Raw genomic sequence first — 21,495 nt, 5'->3', positions numbered from 1 at the left:
TTTTTCTGTATTATGTTTCACTTTCAGGGCATGTTCAATGGTATTATCAAGGCAGTGATATTAGGATTTTGCTCCGTTTGTTTGTTGGTATGGTCATTTTTTAAAAACTGCATATTTGTCATTTTTTCTAAGCCTGTTTACACACTTTTTCTCTCTTTTTTTTTTTCTTTCCTTCTTTCTTCCTCCATTCCTCTCCTCAGAGCCACAGGGTTTGTTGTTCACTTTTTGTTGTCTGAGCCATCATTCAAAATGCAGGGCTTTCTTCTGACAGGCACTGAAGCAAGGAAATGAGAAATGACTTACACAGTTTAGCTCCTCTTCATTTTCACTTGCCTTATTATTATCAAACACGCGCATGCCCGAATTTACACGTACACACAGACGTGCACACGTGCACGCGCACAGCATGCACTTTCACAGATGATCAGTGAAGTCTCCTCAGCAAAAAGACACCCAAATCTGTAAAGTGGTGAGAGGTTTTTTGTCAATGTCCACACTCCGTGACATACAGTACATTTAGTAGACTTTGACACTGCAGAGAGCGATGGCCCCTGCACACCACTAATTAGCTGTCATTCATAATTGATTAAAGTCCGAATGTAAATAATAAATGGAAATTGAATTTTATTTGGGGTGTCTTGTCAAGTACATTTACCTTGGGTACTGTTGAGACTGGATGTAAACATGGCTGCATAATTGCAAAATAATTTGCCAATCAGATTTAGTTAATCATGTTAAAGGGCAAAGAGAGGCTGGAGGCGTCACTTGGCTTCAGAACAGCAGTTTGTTCTTTACACATTTTTACTCATGTATTTCCAAATTCTGGGCATGAGGAAAGGTTGGACCAGGGTCTTGGTCTTGAACTTAAGGCAGCAATTTAAATCTGGCTCTTAGCTGGTCTTGTCTAGACTGGGCTTTTTTGGATAATCTTTTACTCCTATGTGAGAAGAATGCAGATGAACAGATGTTTTTGCTAAGTAGTAGTAGTTAGCATTAGCTTATGCCAAGTAGCTACAACTGATAAAAGGTTTCAATTTCATCTGACAAAATCAATGGTCGTCTGCTAGAAATGAGAAGCCTGCTTTTGTTAGTTGTTTACTTCTGTGTGTAATCAAGGACTGTGCATTCTGAATGGTAACACTGCCATATTGTCATTGTAAAGTGATTATGTGCCACGCGAGAGTGGAAAGCTTGACAGGAAGAGCAACAATAACTAAGGGGCAGAGCTTTTCTGATAAGCCAATTAACACACACAGGTGGTTTACTCTGAAAAGTTTCTGGTGTGTTTCTTCCTCCTCTGAGCTGTAAAAGACAAGTAATTCTGTGGATTAATTTAGTATATCGGCTGTTTTTCTTCTTGTGTGTAGAAGCTAAAGATACCACTAATGGCACTCTATTTTGAAGTGAGCTTGACTGAGCTCAATTTTAGTCTGTGTTACAGCTGCTAGCCTTTCTTTGGTGTATTTGACCCTGTATTAAACCATAGCACGGTGAAATAATATGTACAGTGTGTCTGTTTGTGTGTGTGTTTCAGTGTAGTACTCAAACAATTTTAGTAATCACTACCAGCCAGCCACCAGTCTCCTCTTGCATTTTGGATGTCTGCATGTCTCCATTGTGTATGCACATATTGTGAGAGTGTGCTCTTCGAGTCAGAAAAAAAGCCATCGATGCAGTCCTCAGAAGTAGCACATCATTAATAACGGAGGGACCTTTGAAGATCCTGCATAAATGTCTAATTAGGTTTGGTAACCTTTAGGAAACTCAAGTGGGTGAATACTAAACAGGCCTGGAGATCTTGCACTGCATGGCAAACTAAGCACTCAACATGTGGGAGAGAGCACTGACATTGAGGAGGTTTGTTCCCCAGCCTGAAAGGGCATGCAATTTAAGCCACATTACAAGTGCGTCTGAACTCATTGGCCAATTTCTGGCCAATTTATCGTAGTTAACCATCCTGTGTATACTTGTCATCATGGAGGTGGAACAAAAATATGCTGGGTTTTTTTTTTTTTTGTTCTGCCCTTCAAGCTGTGTGGATCACTGTTCTGCATAACTGTGACAAGCCTGTGTGGCATTTAGCAGACCCTGAAGTCTGAGTATTCGAGCCACCAGCAATGTTCACACTGATACAGTGTTAGGAGGATGTGACCTAGAAAATACAATAGTGAAAAAAGCACCAGGACTCGTTTACAATACACTGACCTTGTCTCAGTGTAACAACACAATAAAGAGACAACATCTATAACAATAAAAATGTCCTCATGCATTGTTTTAATACTGCCAGCTTCCTGCTGTCACAGTATTGCAGGTAGGTAAGCTTCAATCTTTTAACTGCAGCAGGCATCCTGGGTGGAAATGCTGATGTCTTACTGTGACTTTGTTGCTGTAGAAAAAGGTTTTCTTCAAAATGAACAGACTGAACTTGTAGAAAAATGACTCTGAAACAAGTGAAAGCAACTGAAAATACACACATTATGTTTGCACGTAAAGATGTACTATATATATATATACATATATACACACACACACACATATATGTATAAAACATGAAACAAGGACTGATTTCTTTGCAACATATTTAATTTGAACTTCAAGGCACAAAATTGTTGGTTACTTGCAAATATATACAAATATATAAATACATAATGGAGTGGTAATGTGATTTGACTCCCAGAGCATCAAATGCATTTTCCATAAAAAGTATCCTATAACATAATGGATACTAACAAATCTGTGTATTTTAACATGAAAATAAAAATATATGGTGTGAAGTGGAACACATATTGTGACGACCTACCACAGAGATATAGGAAAGGGAGTGAAGGACAAGCAAAAAAAGCCTCTGATAGAAGAGGTTTCAAAACTGTATCTGTAAAATTTACATGTTGAGTTACTATGGATCTAAATGTTGTCATGGACTCGTGGTTTTGGGACTCTTTGTGTTCTTTCGGTTTCCTGTGTTGCACTTCTGTTCAGTACTTTTGGTCATTTGATTATGCTCTTTCATGTTTGAGTTGTTTCTTGGAAAGACCTGCCCTGCATTACCCTCGTTAGCCCTGCCCTGCTCTGTGTTTTCCCCACACCTGTCCTGTATCAGCCTCATCAGTCCTGCCCAAGTGGGTAGCTCCCGGCCTGAAAAGTGAAGCCAATGCGGAAGTGCCTTAAACCTGCATTCTTTCTAATGGCCAGCAGGGAGCAACGCCACTGGCTGCAAAAAGAAGTCTTATTGTATGGAAGTCTATGAGAAAATGACCCTACTTCTCACTTGATTTATTACCTCAGTAAAGTGTTTACTAATGAGTTTATGGTCTCAATTGCTAGTTTCAAGTCTACTTCAATACAGCATGATGTTCATTTTGTAAATTATGGTCCCATTTAGAGTCAAATAGACAATAAAGCAGCATATGCTGGCCTGTTTTTCACTAGCAGAACCATAAATCGTAAATTCACCGTTCTAACCAAGCTAGCAGCTAGCGCTATGGTCAGCGCAACCCTCTCATCCAAAAATGGCTCCAAAAATCAAACATGGTGATGATCAGGTCCAAGATGTCGATGATCAAATCGCTAAACTCGAGGCTTCAAAACAGCAGTTCACAAACCAATGGGTGATGTCACGGTGACTACATCCATATTTTTTACAGTCTATGGCGCTGCCCTCCTCCATCGCTCCCAGCCTGCCCTTGTGTCTTGCTACCTGTTCCCTGTTGTCTATTAGTTCAGTTAGCATATAAGTTTTGGTGTGCAGTCACTCTTTGTTGCATCCTCTGTTTTGTCATGTCCGGTAAGTCTGTTCTGTTCCATCGTGTTTGTTGCCTGCTCAGTTGTTTCCTGTATTCACTTCTACACAACCCAACCTGCTTCTGTTTTTGTCTGTAAGTCTCAGCAATAAAGAGGGTTTTCTTCAGCCCTCCTTCTCTGGTCTCTGCATTTCGGTCCACCTCCTCTGCTATCCCTGACAAATGTGGTCTTTCCTTGTATATTATTTTTTGTTAAAGACATTGATAAAATACATCACATGTCTCCGGTTCTCTTCAACAGATTTCAGGTGTTCCACATTTTCTAAAAATAAACAGACTTCCCCCAGTCATGAAGCATCACCTCAAGCTCTCTTGCTAAAGCAATATAAACATACACATCCCAAGACATACATCACAGGCATATGCACTCAAACATATTTATTTTATGCACCCACAGACACACATGCAAGCAGACACACACAGAGAGTTGTCAGAGCATGGTGTAAAATCAGAGGGGCTGTTAATGGAGGCGGACAGCTTGGCTGCTGTTTCATCAAAGTGCAGAGGAAATGCAGATCTGTGTCCTGCAGGATGCAGGGAATTGGATCAGCTTCCTTCTATCTGCTGAATTGGAAACACATACCAGCAGGGATTAGACAGCCTTTACCACTGTACAGTGACTTTCTAATGGCCATCCACAGGAAATATTTACTCACTGTCTCGCATGTGTTGATATGCCCATCGGGAGCCCAAACTTGTCCTGTGGCCAGATAGCTTTATTTCAACCTGATTTCACAGAAATACGTGAAATGGCGCATTACTTGGTGGTGGCCTGTGTTGAAATTACATGCATTAAGATGTCGTGGTCATTTCACATATTTCCGTCAGATCAGGCTGCATTTGTCTGTACTTTACAAAACTGTTACAAATCATTGTTAAAAATAATAACGGTTAGGTTTAGGCACAAAAACCACTTGCTTAGGGTTAGGGATAGATCATGTTTTGGGTGAAAATGATCACTTGAAACGTGATGTGGGTTAAAGTTACTACTTCCTTAAAGTTAGGCAACCTTCATTGTCATGGCAACAGCAAACATAATGACAACTGTAGTTACAGTTTTTAAAAAACTGTACCACCTGCTAGTGGTTGGAAACATGACACTCGTGGTTGGAAACGGGAAGCAAACAGCGGTCTCATGCAGCTAAGTCCACTTTTTGTCATCTATCTATCTAGCCATCCATCCAACTCGTCACTTCCAAATATGGACATTTGACACCTTATATAGAGACATCATCTGAACTGCATCACCTCTCCAGATCATATTCATGTGTCTACCATGACAATGGATCCTAATTGACTTTCCATTGGCATTGTTTCCGTGGTACCGGCACGTAATTTTAATACATTACGTTCCACCACCAAGTAATGCAGTGTTAAGAGGTCATGGTTATTTCACATATTTCTGTAATATCAGGCTGTTTAATTAGCTGTCAGCACCTGGCAACCTTGAGGATTTTTTCTCTTATTTGATTGATACAAGCCACCCCATACAGCTCTAACTTCTCTGTCAGATTATGGTAGGCATCTGGTTTATGATAATATCAGTAATGCAATGCAATAACAATACTATAGGACAGCATCTGACTAATATTGGTTATTCTAGCAATTATATCTACCAGGGTTGGATGATATGATGATAAACACTGTTAAACTATATAAATGTATTATACATCACAGAATTTGCCATGTTGTTTATAATGATATATCTAACCCTTCAATATATTTGGGTTATTGTTGGCAATGTTACAAATCAGATCAGGACTTCTTTATGGCAGAAGGTGGATTTAATTTGCTGGATTATCGAAATTCCTTTCTGTTATGAACATCAGTGTGCAAAATACAGTAGGTCTTGGACACCCTAAGTGACAGCTGGGACCCCCAGCAAATCTCAAAACGAAATTTTTTGGGGGGGGGTCTCACAAAAAGGGGCTTAATTATTTAAATGAATATTTAGATTAGATAAATATGTATCTAAACAGTAAGGTTTATTTTTATGTAATAATCAAAATCTTTAATTGTTTTTTAAAATAATACAGTAAAATACATAGTTATCAAAGCATTTATGGCATTTGAATGCAATTTGCTGTTTATATCGTTCCACAGAACCAGGAATCCTTGAGTGTCACACGATATTTCACACACTGATGAACATATATTATATCATAATATAAATCAATATTACAATATAAATTAACATGTACTTTGATAAGGAATTATTTATTTGCCCAATCCTTAGTGTATATTTACAATGAACCCTAATGTTCTGTTCTTTCTGACCACTCAAAAAACACTTATTACATTATATTTATCACCTGGGCACTTCATCACTTTTCCTAATTTTATGTCTGAAGTTCACTACAGAAAATGACACATTAGTTTTGTTTAGGATCTTAGAGGCCGCGGCTGTAAAACATGTACACTAGGTTTCTATATGGTCTGATCTGTGATTTGTGTTGACAGTCCTGTTAACAACGCACTAGCCCTCCCAAATAACAATGTTGTTGGTAAGAACGCTTTATGTACATTTCCATATTTTGTCACCTTCATCAAATGCACAAGCCCTGTTTGTGACAACATTTATTTTTAACATATTGGGTTTAATAAGCTCAGAGGAAAAGAAAATTAAGGGAACAAGTTTGATTTTACAATGCTTATTATTATTTACAAATACACTCCAAATGGTGAGGGAGTAATTATAAGACATTATAAGTTAATTGATCAATGGTTTAAAAATGTTTTAAAAAATAGAAATAAACACACATCACAATTATCCTGAGCCCAAAGTAATGTGTTCAAATACTCTAAAAATGTCAAATATATTCAAATTATAGTCTTATAAAACAAAAAAGCTGCAAGTTGAAATTGGAAACTAATCATTTAATCAATTTAAATCAACTAATTGTTTCAGCTACAGCACTACCATTACTAATTTACAATATGTGCCACTAATAATACTTTTATTTTTCCTCATTATCGAGTTATTATTCAAAACTGCTACTCTCTTGTGTCACTTCAACACCTCCACAATATTTTCTATGTACAGGAAAGAGAAGAGAATAAGATGAAATGTGCAGCATTTAAACCACAATGACCTTGGATTCAAGCATTGCACTTTTTTGGTGCACACATTAACACCCTGAGCCACCTTTCTCCTATTAGGCAGAGTTATTTGTTGCATTGCACATTCGCATTTCTATTTGGATTTAATTTTAACCTCTAATTACCCTGGAGAAGAACAGATTCACTTTACAGCAGCCACCTATTTAATGTGTGAGACAACAACAAAAACAAGTTAGACTTCATGCCATTATAGGTGTCAAAACAAGGTATTTACCAAGACTAAATGCTGAGGCTACAGCAATTCCATCACAGTGTAGGAACAATCTACCAGATGTTTTGTCATTAGGTATCAAGGCAATGCAGTTCATCTCCACCATTCAACAAGGACAGGGTTTTTACAATACCATTTAACGAATCACTTTAAGGTTGATGTTATTTTAGGAGAATCCATGTCAGCCCTTGGGAACCATATATGCAATTTTATCACGTACGACAATCTGTCAGCACCATCTTTTTACTTCAAGGTGAAGGTCAAGGGAAAGAAAATGTCAGTTGTATTCTTTGTGAAAGCTGAACGATATTCCATCAACTGCAGCTACAAATACAAAGTTTTAGAAATTGTTATAATCAAGAACCACCTGACATACCACTCTTACTCCCACGCCTATCTTCGTTCTCCTCTGCTCTCCTGAGAACTACAAAGAAAAGGTGTCAACTAGTTTTGCCATATTGATGGAGCCGGGGGTCTATGGAGACCTCTAATTTTCTGAGTGAACGGTCCCAGAACGAGCTAATGATATGTTAATGCTGAATGGCAGACATTAGGGAGGCCAAATGACGGCAATCCCAATTACCTCCAAGGGACGTGCCTTGTGTGGTTTTGTCACGCAAACAAACTCAGTAAATACAAATAACATTGTGTGGAACATTGGCTGAAAGGACTCAGGGGTGGCTGACAAAATGTCATGCATCTGAGAGAAGAACTGAAGACCATGCAACTTATACGAAAATAATGGTTACGCCTCCACACTTTGTTTAGTTCTGGAAAAAATAAAATAAAATCAACTGCACCTCGCTGTGAGAGATTCACATCATCCATTTCCTATGAGAACAATTACGCTGGTGCTGCTCTTACCTTTCCAAAAATGTCACACAAGTTGGATGTATCTTTGAAAATATTGTTGAAAAGTTGTGATTGTTGCCTTTGTTTGTCCTTTCATAACTTTTTTTCCAACACTGGCGCAAACTCCAGTTTGGCAGGAATACGGGGATATCATCCACCGCGTGTTTACTTTAGCAGCAAACTGTAGCTGTGTGGGGTGGAGGCAGTGGGAGGAGGTTAGTTTTGAATGGCACGAGATTGAAATATGCCACAGCTGATTTTGAATTCCCAGGCTTTTCCCACTTGTACATATCCCCTTGTGTGGGTTTACCTCTGAATGTATCTGTTAGTATGTATGTGTTCCTGTTTGGCTAGGCTTAGCTGCAGATTGCTTTTCCCCCATCCCCTCTCTAGTGTGTGCAGCATATGGCCATTGTGATGGAGGGTAAAAGGAAATGACAGGCCATTTGAAGATGCTCTAGTCCCTGCATCATGAATAATGCAGAGGGTGCAGTGAGCAGGTTCTCAGCCCAGGCTTCAAAGTTTATCGGCCTCCCCTGTCTCCCCGGGAGAGAGACTACAGTGCTGGGGGGAGATTAGACCGACACTGAGCAGGGACCTGGTCAAACTCAATTAAATACATCCAGGATAATTCCATCATCTCATTGTGCCATTTGGTTTTATTTGAAAAATAAACCCTGCATGCTCACACCTTGAAATGACAATCGAAAGGGAAAACAGCACGTGAATTATTAAGCAGGGAGTTGACTGTGTGTTCAGTTGCTTCATGTAAAAATATGTAAATTAGTGGATGGCAGACGACATGATCCATGAATATTTTTATTAATTATGTCATACAAACACTCTAAGATCAGCAGAGAGGCAAACACCAGAATAAAAATATACATCCACAATGGATTCAAATTTGTGAACTTTACCGTCCTGGACTTGCAATTTTGCAAATATCAGCTCTGAATAGATTTGTACCAAGCAAATCAGACCAAGAGATTTAAACACAGTGGTGGTTATAAAATACACAGAAGTGGTGTTAATCCTTTGTTGATGGGTTTTAATAGTCCCATTGATAGATGATTTATTAGTCATCCTGATTTGAATGTATAATTCCGCTGAAGATGACTAAGAGAGCCCCCCAAACACCTACACTAAATCTTGCTGTTTGTTTGAATATGCATGTTTCCTTCCACAGTTTCCAGTCTTTTGAGATGTAATTAGCCCTTAAGCACCTCCTGATGGCAGATGTAGGCCTACAGAAACACTCCCCTTGGCGGAAGCTGTTGTAGCATGTAACTATTTTCCATGTCTACATGATAAACAAACACTTATGCCACCCACATATTCAGTGCTATATCAAGCCAGGCTTGGCTAATGATGATAAACCTACATAAAAGTACAAAGTGCTGCTAATTAGGCCTATGTCGATTATGGCTCATTAATGCTGATGTTGCCCTGACATGTTTTTGCCAATCATCACTGGAGAGGGCTTTGGCGCATCATTTTCTAATTACTTTAATTCATCATTGTACTGACGCTCTGCTAGTATCAACCCTGCAGTCACGTGTTCAAATGGAAATTTCAGGAAAATATCCTCAAAATAAATGAAAACTAGATTTGCTTTGGAGACAGGCGTCTGTCCACTTGCTCTTTTATTTTGTATGAGACATTGCTCCAAAAGATTTTCTTTCAACCATCCAAGGCAATGAAATCCAATGATGTAACAATGATGTTTTATTTTCTTTTAGATTTAGAATTCAAAGCTCAAAATAAAAAAAAAAGTCAGGATAAGAGTCGAAGGAGAGTGAAAAGTTAACAAAAAGTAACAAAACAAGATTCAATGTATTATTGGTTTTCTTGGATCAAACACAACCTACAATTAAATAATCCTTGAATCAAGTAATAGCGTACTGTATGTGTTGAAAACAACGTGTGTGATATATCAAGCCATGAATATATCAACATGAGTGAATCTGGTTTTTGTTGTTTTTGACCTTTCTGAGACGAGCAGAGTGGCGGTCTGAAAGCGGATCTAGGTTGCTGATCTTGATGATCACATTTCATATTTTAATCCACCAGCCTCTTTACACCTTTAGCCAAAGTCTGAGTAATATTGATGAATCAGTGATAGGACAATTTTGAGTGGTTTTCCAGTTATATATTCCAGTTATTATACTAAATTTCTGTTTTACACCCTATTACCCTAATCTTGCCATTTTGACCTACTTTTACACTCCCTGCGTTCCCCAGGCGCTGAAGGAGCAAGCTGTCGTACCCCCCCCCCCCCACACACACACATAGCTCTCAAGAGAATTATTTATATTGCCCAGGTCTGGGACCAGTCTAATTTGGGTGGAACTATAGAGTACACAAACCTCAGGTCTGACATTTCTCTTGCTGAAGGCAGATGTACTGTGAGCACTGCTGAGAGAGACAGAGAATAAAGCATGGTGCTGCAACGGCCTTTGATCTTCTTTTCCCTCCTTTTCTCTTTTTCAAAGGACCAGTGAGCAGCCGTCCAGCTGATGCTGGAGCAGGGGCCCCATTTCTCTGCTACCAATAGGCTCCCCAGGACGGACAGCCAGCAGATTATTTATTTTCATTTTTTTTATGTGTGATAGGAACAAAACAGATACAGACTTTCTTTGGAGTTTTGTTTCCTGCTGTGTAATCACAGAAATAAATATTCACCCGCATGCATAAATATGTGAAGACTTAGTCCCCAGTTGACTTAGAGTTAAGCTTTTATTCCATCTAATTTCTCAGCCTCTGTGCTAGAGAGGAAGGGAACCTATAGTGGAGGTATATGTCTCAAACCTCAGCAGAAAAATAAACCTAAAGTACACGTTTTTACCCTAATATCTATAATAATATGGAAAATAGTTATAAAAAAGTTATCACATAAATATGCTAGTGTTTATGGTTGTTTGGTTTATACATTATATTCCAGCACAAGCTCAATCACACACTCTGTTAATCTTATCTTTCTTAAAGTTTAAACCTATAAAAACACATCACATTTTAAGGTTGTAAATCAAGTGAAAGAACTAATATTGCTGTATGAAAGAAGACAGTAATTGTATGATAAATGATCCCAGACACCTGCGTTGCATGTGGAGCCAAAAGGTGACTACAAAGAATGATTTCTTTAACAGGCGGCCAAGAGGTCAAACTCTATTAGCGATGTTCCAGCAGACAATCTGAGGAAAAGCGTGTTCCTCATCTCTCTGAGAGTCTCTGAAAATAGGCACCTCTTTGTCAGGGCAATTTGTTGATGATGCATGGTTATGATAAGAATTGAGTGAAGTGTCTTTAGCGGCCTCGGGCCTACCCAGCCAAGGCGCTGGGGCCAACATGAGTAATCAACTGAGGTACAGATTGAGCCCCTGATAGCAGAGGGTCCCTGATTGCTCATAAGTACCCCCAGGCACCAGGCATTTAAGATACTTTCTGTTGATTTTGATTGACCAGCTGTCAATCAAAACCAACATCTGGTCACAGACGCTATCAGTAGGGGAGTTTACATCAGATGTCTGTGTTTGAGGCAATGTCTACAGTATCTCCTTAGATAAAAGAAATTTCATGAACTACATGTGAAATTTACAAGCTATAATAACAGTAGAGCCCCTTTCACACTGGACAAAAAACTCACTAACACCCACTAACATCTGTCTTTTGTCTTCAGTGTGAAAGGGTACAATTGACATTCATTCCTGGGTCAATTTACTCTGCAGTAGTCACATGTATTTATCAGCTCCAGCTCCGATCAGCAGTGATGTAAACATGGAACCCAGGTGGACATTCGCCCATTTTCTGGCTGCTCTTTTATCTGTTTCTATCTGCTAATATCTGTAAACATAGTCTTAGCCATATGTTTATGTAGTATTAACTTGCTAGGCTAACAGTCTATCAGCTGTGTGACAAAAACCTGCCCAGCACAGTGCTGTTAAACCAGAAACACCGTTGCTTACCTTATTTTTATACAGTATATGGGCTACACACAGCACGGCACGGCTATGCTAATGACGCTAGCCATGCTAACTAGCAACTAACTAGCATTAAAAACAGAAAGGAAAACTTGTCTACTGGCAATGTGAAAGGTTTTAAAAAAAAAGGTTTATAAAACCTTCATATATGTGCTAATTTTGGTCTAAACAGGGTATAGAACTCCAAAAACTCAGAAAACATGTCTTTGGAGGAAAGTGAGCAGAATGGCATTTTTACTGTGCACAATTTTAATATGGTAAAAATACATAAAAATGTACTGAATAAATTACCCATTATTCTGTTTTCAGGGTGTTTTTATGAGCATGTCCTCCCAAAAAAACAATACAATGGGTCATCAGATGTCACCAAAAATGACCTATAGTTATGTTTGAGTGACAGACGCCTTCTAGCAGCCATTGTAATTAGTGGCGCAGTTCAGATCAGTTCAGATTGACATTCAGAGTGGTGGGTTGGGTGGCTGGTTAGATCCTTAGTGGACTTTGCTGCAGGAGACCGCTGCTCGCTTCCCGTTTCCTGCTTCCAACCATGAGTTGGGACAGTTTTTTAAAAACCATAACTACGATTGTTGTGGTGGTGTTTACTGTTGCCATGACGACGAAGGTTGCCTAATTTTGAGGAAGTAGTAACTTTAACCCACACCACGTTCAAGTGATCATTTTAACCCAAACCATGATCTTTCTCTAACCCTAACCAAGTGGTCTCTGGGCCTACACTTAACCAGACCTTAACCACAGTGTTGTCATAAAACATCAATATTTTTAACAGTGATTTGACAAATGATGTTGTCGTGACAATTACTGCTGATGGAGGTGCCTGATTAGAAAACACTCATGGTCATTCTGGAGTGAATGGTCAATCGACCTATGTGGTCATTTAATTTGGAGGACTTGTTGTTTTTACATTTGACTCTGGAAAACCTTAACAAGAAATTATTGTATGTTTGAACTTCAACTGATTACAAATGTCCTCCAATACCGCTACAAGAGTTTTTCATCCACTGATTTCCAAAAGAAGTCTTCTAGCTGGTATGTCTGGCCCTAACAAGTGATCGCTGTGGTTTTCAATATGCTTTGCAAGAGGCTATCGTCTACAGTAACCCGTGAATATGTAAGAAAAAACACTCCAGTAAGTTTGTGTGAACTGCATCATCATGAACACACGTGGTGACCTTGCTTACTCCTGAATCACACTTTTAAAAAAATCTTTTGTTTTTGTCAGGTTCAAAGCTTTAGAAACTATGTCAATACCTGTAAGGAGATGGAGTATTTACCAAGCAAAGATGCATAACAAGTTCCTTGCAATCTCTTGCATCAGCGTGAATTATACTGTCAATTGTATTCATGAACCTCTGAGTGCTGTCGAGATGCAGCGACAGCAAGAGATGCTAGTCGGCTTCTTTTTAACTCAAGCTACAATGAGATTCAGATATGACAAAATGCAAGAACTAGTACGATTTGATTCTGAGTTTGGTATGTACTCATTTTCTGTTCAAATTTCGTCAGATTTAATGTAGTAGATTTGCAGAAGAATGCTTAACAACAGTTATGTATTCAATGCCACCTTCATAATGTAAAACCAAGCAGGTAATTTCCCGGTCTGAGTCCAAAAATGGTATCATGTCAAGACCAACAAAAAAGCAGAAAAGCCAAAGACATAAAAACCAAGAATTCAGTTTATTTTGTGGTTTTCTGTCCTTATTTTCTCAAGAGACAACAATCCACACTGGCTTTTCACCAGTTAAGATACTGGGAATTAAACCTCGGAAACCATTTATTTCATACATCAGTTCATTTGCAAGTAAAATTATAGTTTAGCATCATAGTTGTATGTATAATTAGCAGTTAATTAAACATGTAAAATATTGTGAACTTTTAAAGACTTTATTTAGAATGTAGTAAAACATTTCTTAGGGGTCGGGGGAGTGTTGCACTGGTGGAATTTGGACTCATGATGTTAGTATTTCGAAGATTCTGGCTGGTTAGTTGAAGAATTTGTAGGGTCAAATGGAGACAGTGTATCAGCTGCCTTTTGTTGTTTATTGCTCTTTGTTTTACTGTAGTTTCACCTTAAATAATAGGCGGTCAGGTGCTCAACAGTCAAGTACCCAAATGAACACGTTTTCCTTCTGTAATAATTCCTCCTGTTCATACTGGCTATTAGGAAATCCCTTCATAGTGCACTTTCACTGTAAGTGATGGGGGACAAAAAAACTGTCCGATGAGACAAAAATATGGAATTTTTTTACTAAAAAGACTTTAACTGAGGAAGATATCTAGCTTTATTTTACTAACTTTATATTATCTTCAAATAAAATTTTTAAATACATATTTTTCCCAAAACGAAGATTGTGGATTTTGTCCCCCATCACTTCCATTGTAAGCACATTTTGAAGGGATCTTCTAATGGTCAGTATGAACAGGAGGAATGATTACAGCAAGAAAAAGCTGTTTCAATGTTCATATGAGCACCTGACTGTTGTTTTAAAACAGACTTGAAAAATTGAGAACCTATCCTTTAAATTTAGCAAACAGGACCCTCAAGCATTCATAGTCTTTTTGTCTCCCTGCTATGGTCTCGAAACATTAACATGTTACAGCTTTATTTAAGATTTTTGACCAGAATTAGACATACCATTTACATAATACCTGTGTTTTCAACAGTGTTGTCTTGAAATAAAATGACCAGGGTACTCCATGTATTTGTGTTTGGGAATTTGGGGGGACATGAGAAATATTTGTACATTTTTAAGGCATCAATATTCTGAAATCAGACTATGTGTTGGCTACAAAAAGGCTTGTGAAATAGCATTAAGAATTGTGTAAGGAGATAAAATTGACAAAAACATAGAATTTCATAGTTAAGTTAATATATAAGCTATGAATATGAATAAATGACTGGTATTTTTCATACCACATACTGTATGCACACTATATATATGTACATGTTTTTTGTCAGTGATTATTGAGACACACCTATGATGGAGTTTCCTTTCACTGCATGAAAACAGGCCTGACTCACTTGCAAAAAGCTCCTCAGATGGCCGACGGTGAGCCTGCTGTTGCAGTCATCACACATGCCTCTGCGGAGCGTCAGTGCTTTGTCTCTATCAGGCCTTTCAACTACAAAAGCCTCATCAAAAGGAGATATGAAAAAAAAGAAATTTTTCTTTTCTCCTCCTCCTCCCTTTCTAATCCCCTCTCTAGTTCCTTGAGTTCCCCAAATGCAGAGAGTGAGGCACTACTATTTAATCATTCATCGTTGTTGTTAGGTGTTGGTTGTAGTTTATTGTCAGAAATAACCTCTATTTATTTACTTGTTTTTCTCCCCGCGTTCAGACAGACTGGAAGAAATCCCTTCAGTCTTTTAAGGAACTGAATGTCAATTTTATTTTCAGCAAAAAGGATAAAAACATCATTTGCACAATTCTGCCTCTTCAAAATAAATAATACATATCGGTTGTACATGTTGACACCCAATCGTAACATAATTTGTCTAAGCTGAGAAAGAAAATCAGCACAATATGATTATCATACAGTGTGTCCTTTAACCATTAATAAACAAACCATGGACATTATTGATTTAATTTCTGTATGACAATATATGCTGGACTCTGCAAACTACAGAAGCGAAATTCATTTACGTACAAACTGCAACTTCACCCAGGTAAGGACTGTCACTTCAGAAACAAATTCTTTTTTCTAGAGTCTAGGTGGCGTGAATCTCGCAATCAAGCACGACGAGGACCGGTCCTTCAACAAAGCTCTCTGATGTAGCCTTCGTTCAAACCGCCACCCGCCTCGTACAAAAGCAGAACAACTTAATCCTGACATTTTATAGCTCAGAAATCATACATTGGACTTGGCAATAGAAAGGCTGAAGAAAAAACAGACTCAGACAAACACTACATTGCAACATCTGCAAGATGTATTGTTAAAAGAGAAATTATTCGCTTTCCTGTTTCACCCAGTGGAGACATCAAACTGACGAGTGTCATTCTTTTTATTATTTGCACAAATTATGTCTTCACATCACTTCCTTAGCACATCAACTACTTGTTTATACTGTATGTGTGCAGTTGCACTTTTCATATAGTATTGAAAGGTATGAATGAGTCCATGAACAATGTGGCTATGTTTTTAAATGTTTATGAAAAACAGCCCCTCATCACTCAACCCACCCCAACCAAAACAAACAAAAAAAAAACCTGAAAAAAGAAAAACATAGAAATTGTTGTCAAATTTCATATGAACAGTCAAGTGACTACTAATTAGCCGCCAGGGACACTGCATTTCATGAGAAACTTTTATGTTGTTTTTTTTAGCACAAAGATAGCAAAGGAATGCATCAAAGCAAGGGTGCTGGGTCCGTGCCCATCGCTGGAATGAAAGGACAGGTGCCTCACCATAAAAATGCTCCATCATGTATGCATTCTGCAGTCAATGGTTGGACTGGAGCCCAAATCTGAAACCTTTAATGTCTTTTGCACACAAGGTTTCCTCCTCAGTCAAGCCACTTTTGAAGTCTGTGTCAAAACTCACCATGGCACGCTTTTGAAAATCCATACAAGGAGGTAAACAAACCAAAAACCTTTGAAGTCAAAGTGTTTTTCTTTCAATCTCTCTTGTGTTGTCTTTGAATCTTTTCCTCCAATGCACTAAGGCAGACAAAATCATTTTCTCTGTTGACAATAAATTACTCTTATTTTTTTTTTTAGTCCGAAATATGTTAGGAGACACATTTTGGGGCTATGAGAAGACACTGGTGCCATCGCTGTTGCCGTAGAGGTCGGCCAGCTTTTTGAAGCGTGGTCCCCAGTTGCTGAGATAGTCATAGTTCTGATCTGAGTCTGTACTTAGTGACTCCAGTGAGCTTAGCGACTCTGCCACAGAGCCGCTGCCTTCAAAAGCATATGTCTGCAGAGAGTCATAGGGGGGAGCTGATGGGTCAACATCAGCATCCTTAAGCCGCTCCCAAATAAACTCTCGGAACACCACATTGTCCGGCAGGGATTTATAAGACGGGCGAGTAGCTGATGGGTAATGAAAGAAGGTAGGCGTATCTGGTGTGACATCTCGCCTGACGTTGGGGTCTCTGATGACGTTCAAGTTGCGGAGGGTAACCATGTCGAAGGCCTCCGTGTCCTCCTCTCCGCCGCCCTCGTCATCGTAACGGACGATGTTTTCTCTGATGTCTCTCTCCTCCTCGAGAATCAGGGGCTCCTTCCTCCTCCGACGCATTGTCACAATTAACAGAACCATCACTGCAGAGAAAGGAAGAGATGACTGAGTCAATATTGACTGAAAACATTGTCATACACTTTCTGTGCCAGTCAGCTGAAAAGATGCGGGGATATGTTTAGAAGAGCTAAAAACACCAGGGTTTCTGCGCACCCAATGTGGTTCTTCTGCAGTTGTCAGGAGGTACATGACTGTAGAGTAGCTCAAGTAATTGGAAACAATTGAAATTGTACTTTAATCAAATACATACTTATAAAGATACTAAAAGCAATGAATGAACTGTTGAAATAGCTCAAAGTGATGGATAAATGATTCAAATTATTAGCTAAAAACCATGATAAATGGTTGAAATATATAGCTAAAAGTAATGATAAATGGTTGAAAGATAACTTAAGGTAATGGATAATTGGTTGAAATAGCTAAATTAATTGATAGGCCAAAACAGTTGAAATAGTTAGCTAAAAGTATTGAATGAATAGTTAAAACCTAATGGATGAACAGTTGAAATACTCAAAGACAAATCCAGCTTCAGCCACTATAGTAGTACAAACTTGACCAAACCAGCGATATTTTGACACTTCAATTGTATGAGAACATAAAGGCTAATAATATCCACTATTATATAATTAATAATGTTACATAATATCCATTTTATCAATACATTTGGACCATGATGAGGCTTGGGTGCATTTGACTGGGCTGTGGGGATATATCTGACAAAAAAAGGTTTAGAACAACTGCACTATGAATCAATCCAAAGGCAGTGCTTTGCTAATTCTATCAGAGTTTATAAAACTAAAACTACAATGCAATATATAGAGGCCCTTTGTGATTTCCACCACCTACATTTTGCTTCAAGACTTGTACAAAACTCCACCAAACTGGAATCCGTGGCCCTTTGAGATCTTACCAGAGGCACTCCTCAAGCCCCTGTTTCCCCTCCCATACATTATTGCTGAAAATAACTCTACGCCCAAGCAAACTGGCAAATGTCTAATGATCCTCTATCCATCAATGTCACACTGGTGCCAGTGAAATATCGTTCCGTGGGCCCATATTTCTTTTCCTTCACAGCATTGAGCTACTGCAAGCAGCAGGGAAAGAGGCCCAGGAACCAAATTCAAAAACCACTTCACAGCCTCTAATAAGGGAGCAAATGGAAGCGATGGAAGGGAGGAAAGTGTCACATGGAAAGGCTGCAAGAGATGAATGGGTAGATCTCTGCTGGCTATTTGGTGACTGCTGGTACCCTACAACAGCAGCACTAGTACCCCTACTCAATATTTTTTTGTGAAATACTTGGTCCCTCAAGTCTAATAGCCACTGTTAATATCCCTGACACTTTTTTGTGCTTTGAGACAGAATACCAAACATTTCTGCGGAAGATTGTTTCCTCTGATTTTAGGAACTTGACTCATTCTAAATTCTGTTCAATTCAGTAGGGCTTCTCCAAAGTGAATTACAAAGTGGCACATTGGAATAGAATATTCTCAGTGCTTTCCAGCAAAGCTCTTAAGGGTTCAATGCCTAGAAGGCAGCCACAATGCATCATAGACTGGAAACAGGCCAACACCCAATCACGTCCTACTAGAATAAGCAGGTGGATGGCCGAGCATACAAATAGTCCGTCTATATCAGGTATCAAGGGTCCTGTAAGAAATTATTTCCAGCCCAGACAGTTTAGCAAACACATAACCATGATACGACAGAAGGCCCATCCTTCATAACACATTTACTGGTGATGTAAACTAAATGAGAAACAGAGGAAAAGGAGATCAATTTAGTGTTACAATGGCTTTTGCTGTAATTGAATTGTTTAAATGATCTACCCTGCCCAATCGATAGTGAACAAGGTGTGTTTTCTATGTTGCCCTTTTCCTACCAGCATGCATCATTGAATGCATTTTCTCATTAGAGTATTTTTTTCTGTGCTCTGTGTGAGTCTGGTGAACCTCGGACTGATTATTCACTCATTTTGTCACCCACACATTTCCAATGCTTCTGTACTGCAGTGCAGTTTCTAAAAGAGATGTAAATCAGCAGCTGTGATGCTGTCTGAAACCAAAGGAAGCTTCATGCTAAAGTACTAATTCCTGGTGGCAAGATGACGTTGGATGAATATATCAACTTTATCTTGTAAACAGTAAATTTGTTTTTATACTGTTTACATTTGTTCTGTCTTATTATCAGCTTGTCAGTCATCTGTAAAGCACTTTGAAATTCTCTAACCTGTGCAAACGGTGATATACAAATAAAATTTGACTGATAGCTTTGACAGCGTACAGTGGTTACTGAGGTCATGTAGGATAACCCACAATGCATTGCTTAATTTTAGTACAGCTAATTGTTTCTGATAGGCCACTGATAACTCTTTACCTGACTGGACAGATCATACTGCGACAATTTGGGCCCTAAAAGATTAATTTGAAGGCAGATTAATTAACCAGCTGTCCCGCATCTGCTGTTCATCTAAAAACAACATGGGATGTTTCTTGTACACAAAGCTGGAGCTTTTTTTTTTTTTTAACAAACAGAGCATCCAACCAGTAGAAACTGTGGAGCTGAGGATCTGCAATCATGTTGCTTATCTAGAAATACTCAAAATACTCACTGTTCTCTTAACTATGTTTCTAGTTAGGACGGTACATGAGAGTTTAATTACACACTTCTCAGGTACAACAGGTTAGGAAATGCATACAGAGACAATGAAACAGATATATACAATAGAAGCAAAGCAGTGTTTCTGTATATCAGACACAGCAAAATGAAAAATACATTTTTCCAAGTTCTAATCCTGTGTCCCTGTAGTAATTGTTGATTTACCTCTTGTTATATACTGTTTAAAAAAACATTTTTGAGTATTTTTTATATTAAAAACCCCTTTCTTTTCTCTTTTCTCTTTCTTTCTGTAAATGTAAAAAATAAAAAAATATTTTCGATGACTCGTCTTGAACCTGGGGGCATATACATAAATGTATCCAAAGAAATGAGATTGTAGGCAACCAACTAATCCCGCCCATCATATAAAACGGTTTTTGACTGTTAGCTTGTGGGTCGTAGAAGCAGAGTGATATCATGGGTCAGGGCTGCTTGGATCTCTAAATGCACAAAAGAGCGTGGTTCAGGTCTGACTTCTTTCATTGCTCTCTCATCCTCCTCTCCCCTGATCTAACAATCTGATTTAAATCCCTCTCAACATATACCCTGCCCACATATTCACTCAGAAATACGTCATATTACTGAAACAGAAGTCATATTTCACTGTTACACTGTGGCTGATATAAAATTAATAAAAATCACTGAAAATGCAACTTCATTCATAACGGATTTGCTGATTTCAGATCATCCTGCATATCTTATGGCCTTAACACACCACAGACGAAACAAAAAAACAAAATTAAAATGCTGAATATTCATTGACAAATTTTCATTCCACTAAAAATTAAAGTTTTGCACTGTCACACAATCATCAATTCATCGTTGTCATGGACTCTTCAAGCGGCAGCAGTAGCGACGACAAGCTTATGATGTATCTTTTGATTAAAAAGAATAGAAAACATTTGGTTCACCCGTTATTACAGGAGAGAAAGGAAAGTGGGGAGTATCATCGCCTGGTACAGGAGCTAATAATGTACCTGGGGCTACTTTAGGATGACCGCAGGGCAGTTTGAGGTGTTGGAGTTGGTGGCCCCCTCCATCAAGAAACAACACTACAGTCCAACTACAGACCAACTACAGAGAGCCAATAAATCCTGAACAATGTCTGGCAGTGTATCTGAGGTGAGTTATGGTATCATTGGGGAGGATTTTTGACATGATCACATACATTGACTAGCTATGATGAGCAGCACGAACTCTCTCTCATGGCCAACATGACAATATCATACTCAAAACAACAAAACATTCCAGTTGTTTCAGTTGTTTTAGTTATTTCAGTGAACATGCAGTTTGATAAAATGAACGTGCGATTTCCTATCCCATGCTGACATCTTATTAGCGCCATTGCTGCATGACAGATTGACAACAACAACGTCAGCTGAAGTATTTCGGAACCAGTCATAATTAAATTCAGCATTACAACATGGGCACAGCGACCCAACCGACCGAAATAAAATGTTTCCCAAACATTGCACTCACTCATTTGCTGTTAGGTGTACTCCAGCTATTCCTTTTGCAAAATCCAAGAGGACATTAGCTAACTACCTGATGAAAGCTAGCTGGCTAGCTTCCATTATGCTTTGCCATCTGTCAAGACCATTGCTTTGCACAAATGTTG

The 21,495-nt window shown here is 38.6% G+C and overlaps 1 protein-coding gene across 1 annotated transcript in view; it reads right to left on the bottom strand.

Moving 5' to 3' along the window:
* Positions 1 to 15,413: 15,413 nt before the first annotated feature.
* Positions 15,414 to 21,495, bottom strand: part of LOC121888598 (cadherin-7-like) — a 106,904-nt gene continuing 100,822 nt past the window's right edge. The window contains exon 11 of the mRNA XM_042400215.1: positions 15,414 to 17,242. Coding sequence (XP_042256149.1) covers positions 16,728 to 17,242 — 515 coding nt within the window. The 3' untranslated portion in view covers positions 15,414 to 16,727. The remainder of the gene's footprint in view (positions 17,243 to 21,495) is intronic.

Source organism: Thunnus maccoyii, chromosome 21, assembly GCF_910596095.1.
Source record: "Thunnus maccoyii chromosome 21, fThuMac1.1, whole genome shotgun sequence".
Taxonomy (NCBI): Eukaryota; Metazoa; Chordata; class Actinopteri; order Scombriformes; family Scombridae; genus Thunnus; species Thunnus maccoyii.
Note: the sequence above shows the minus strand (reverse complement) of the source record. Positions and strands in the feature narration are given on the sequence as shown.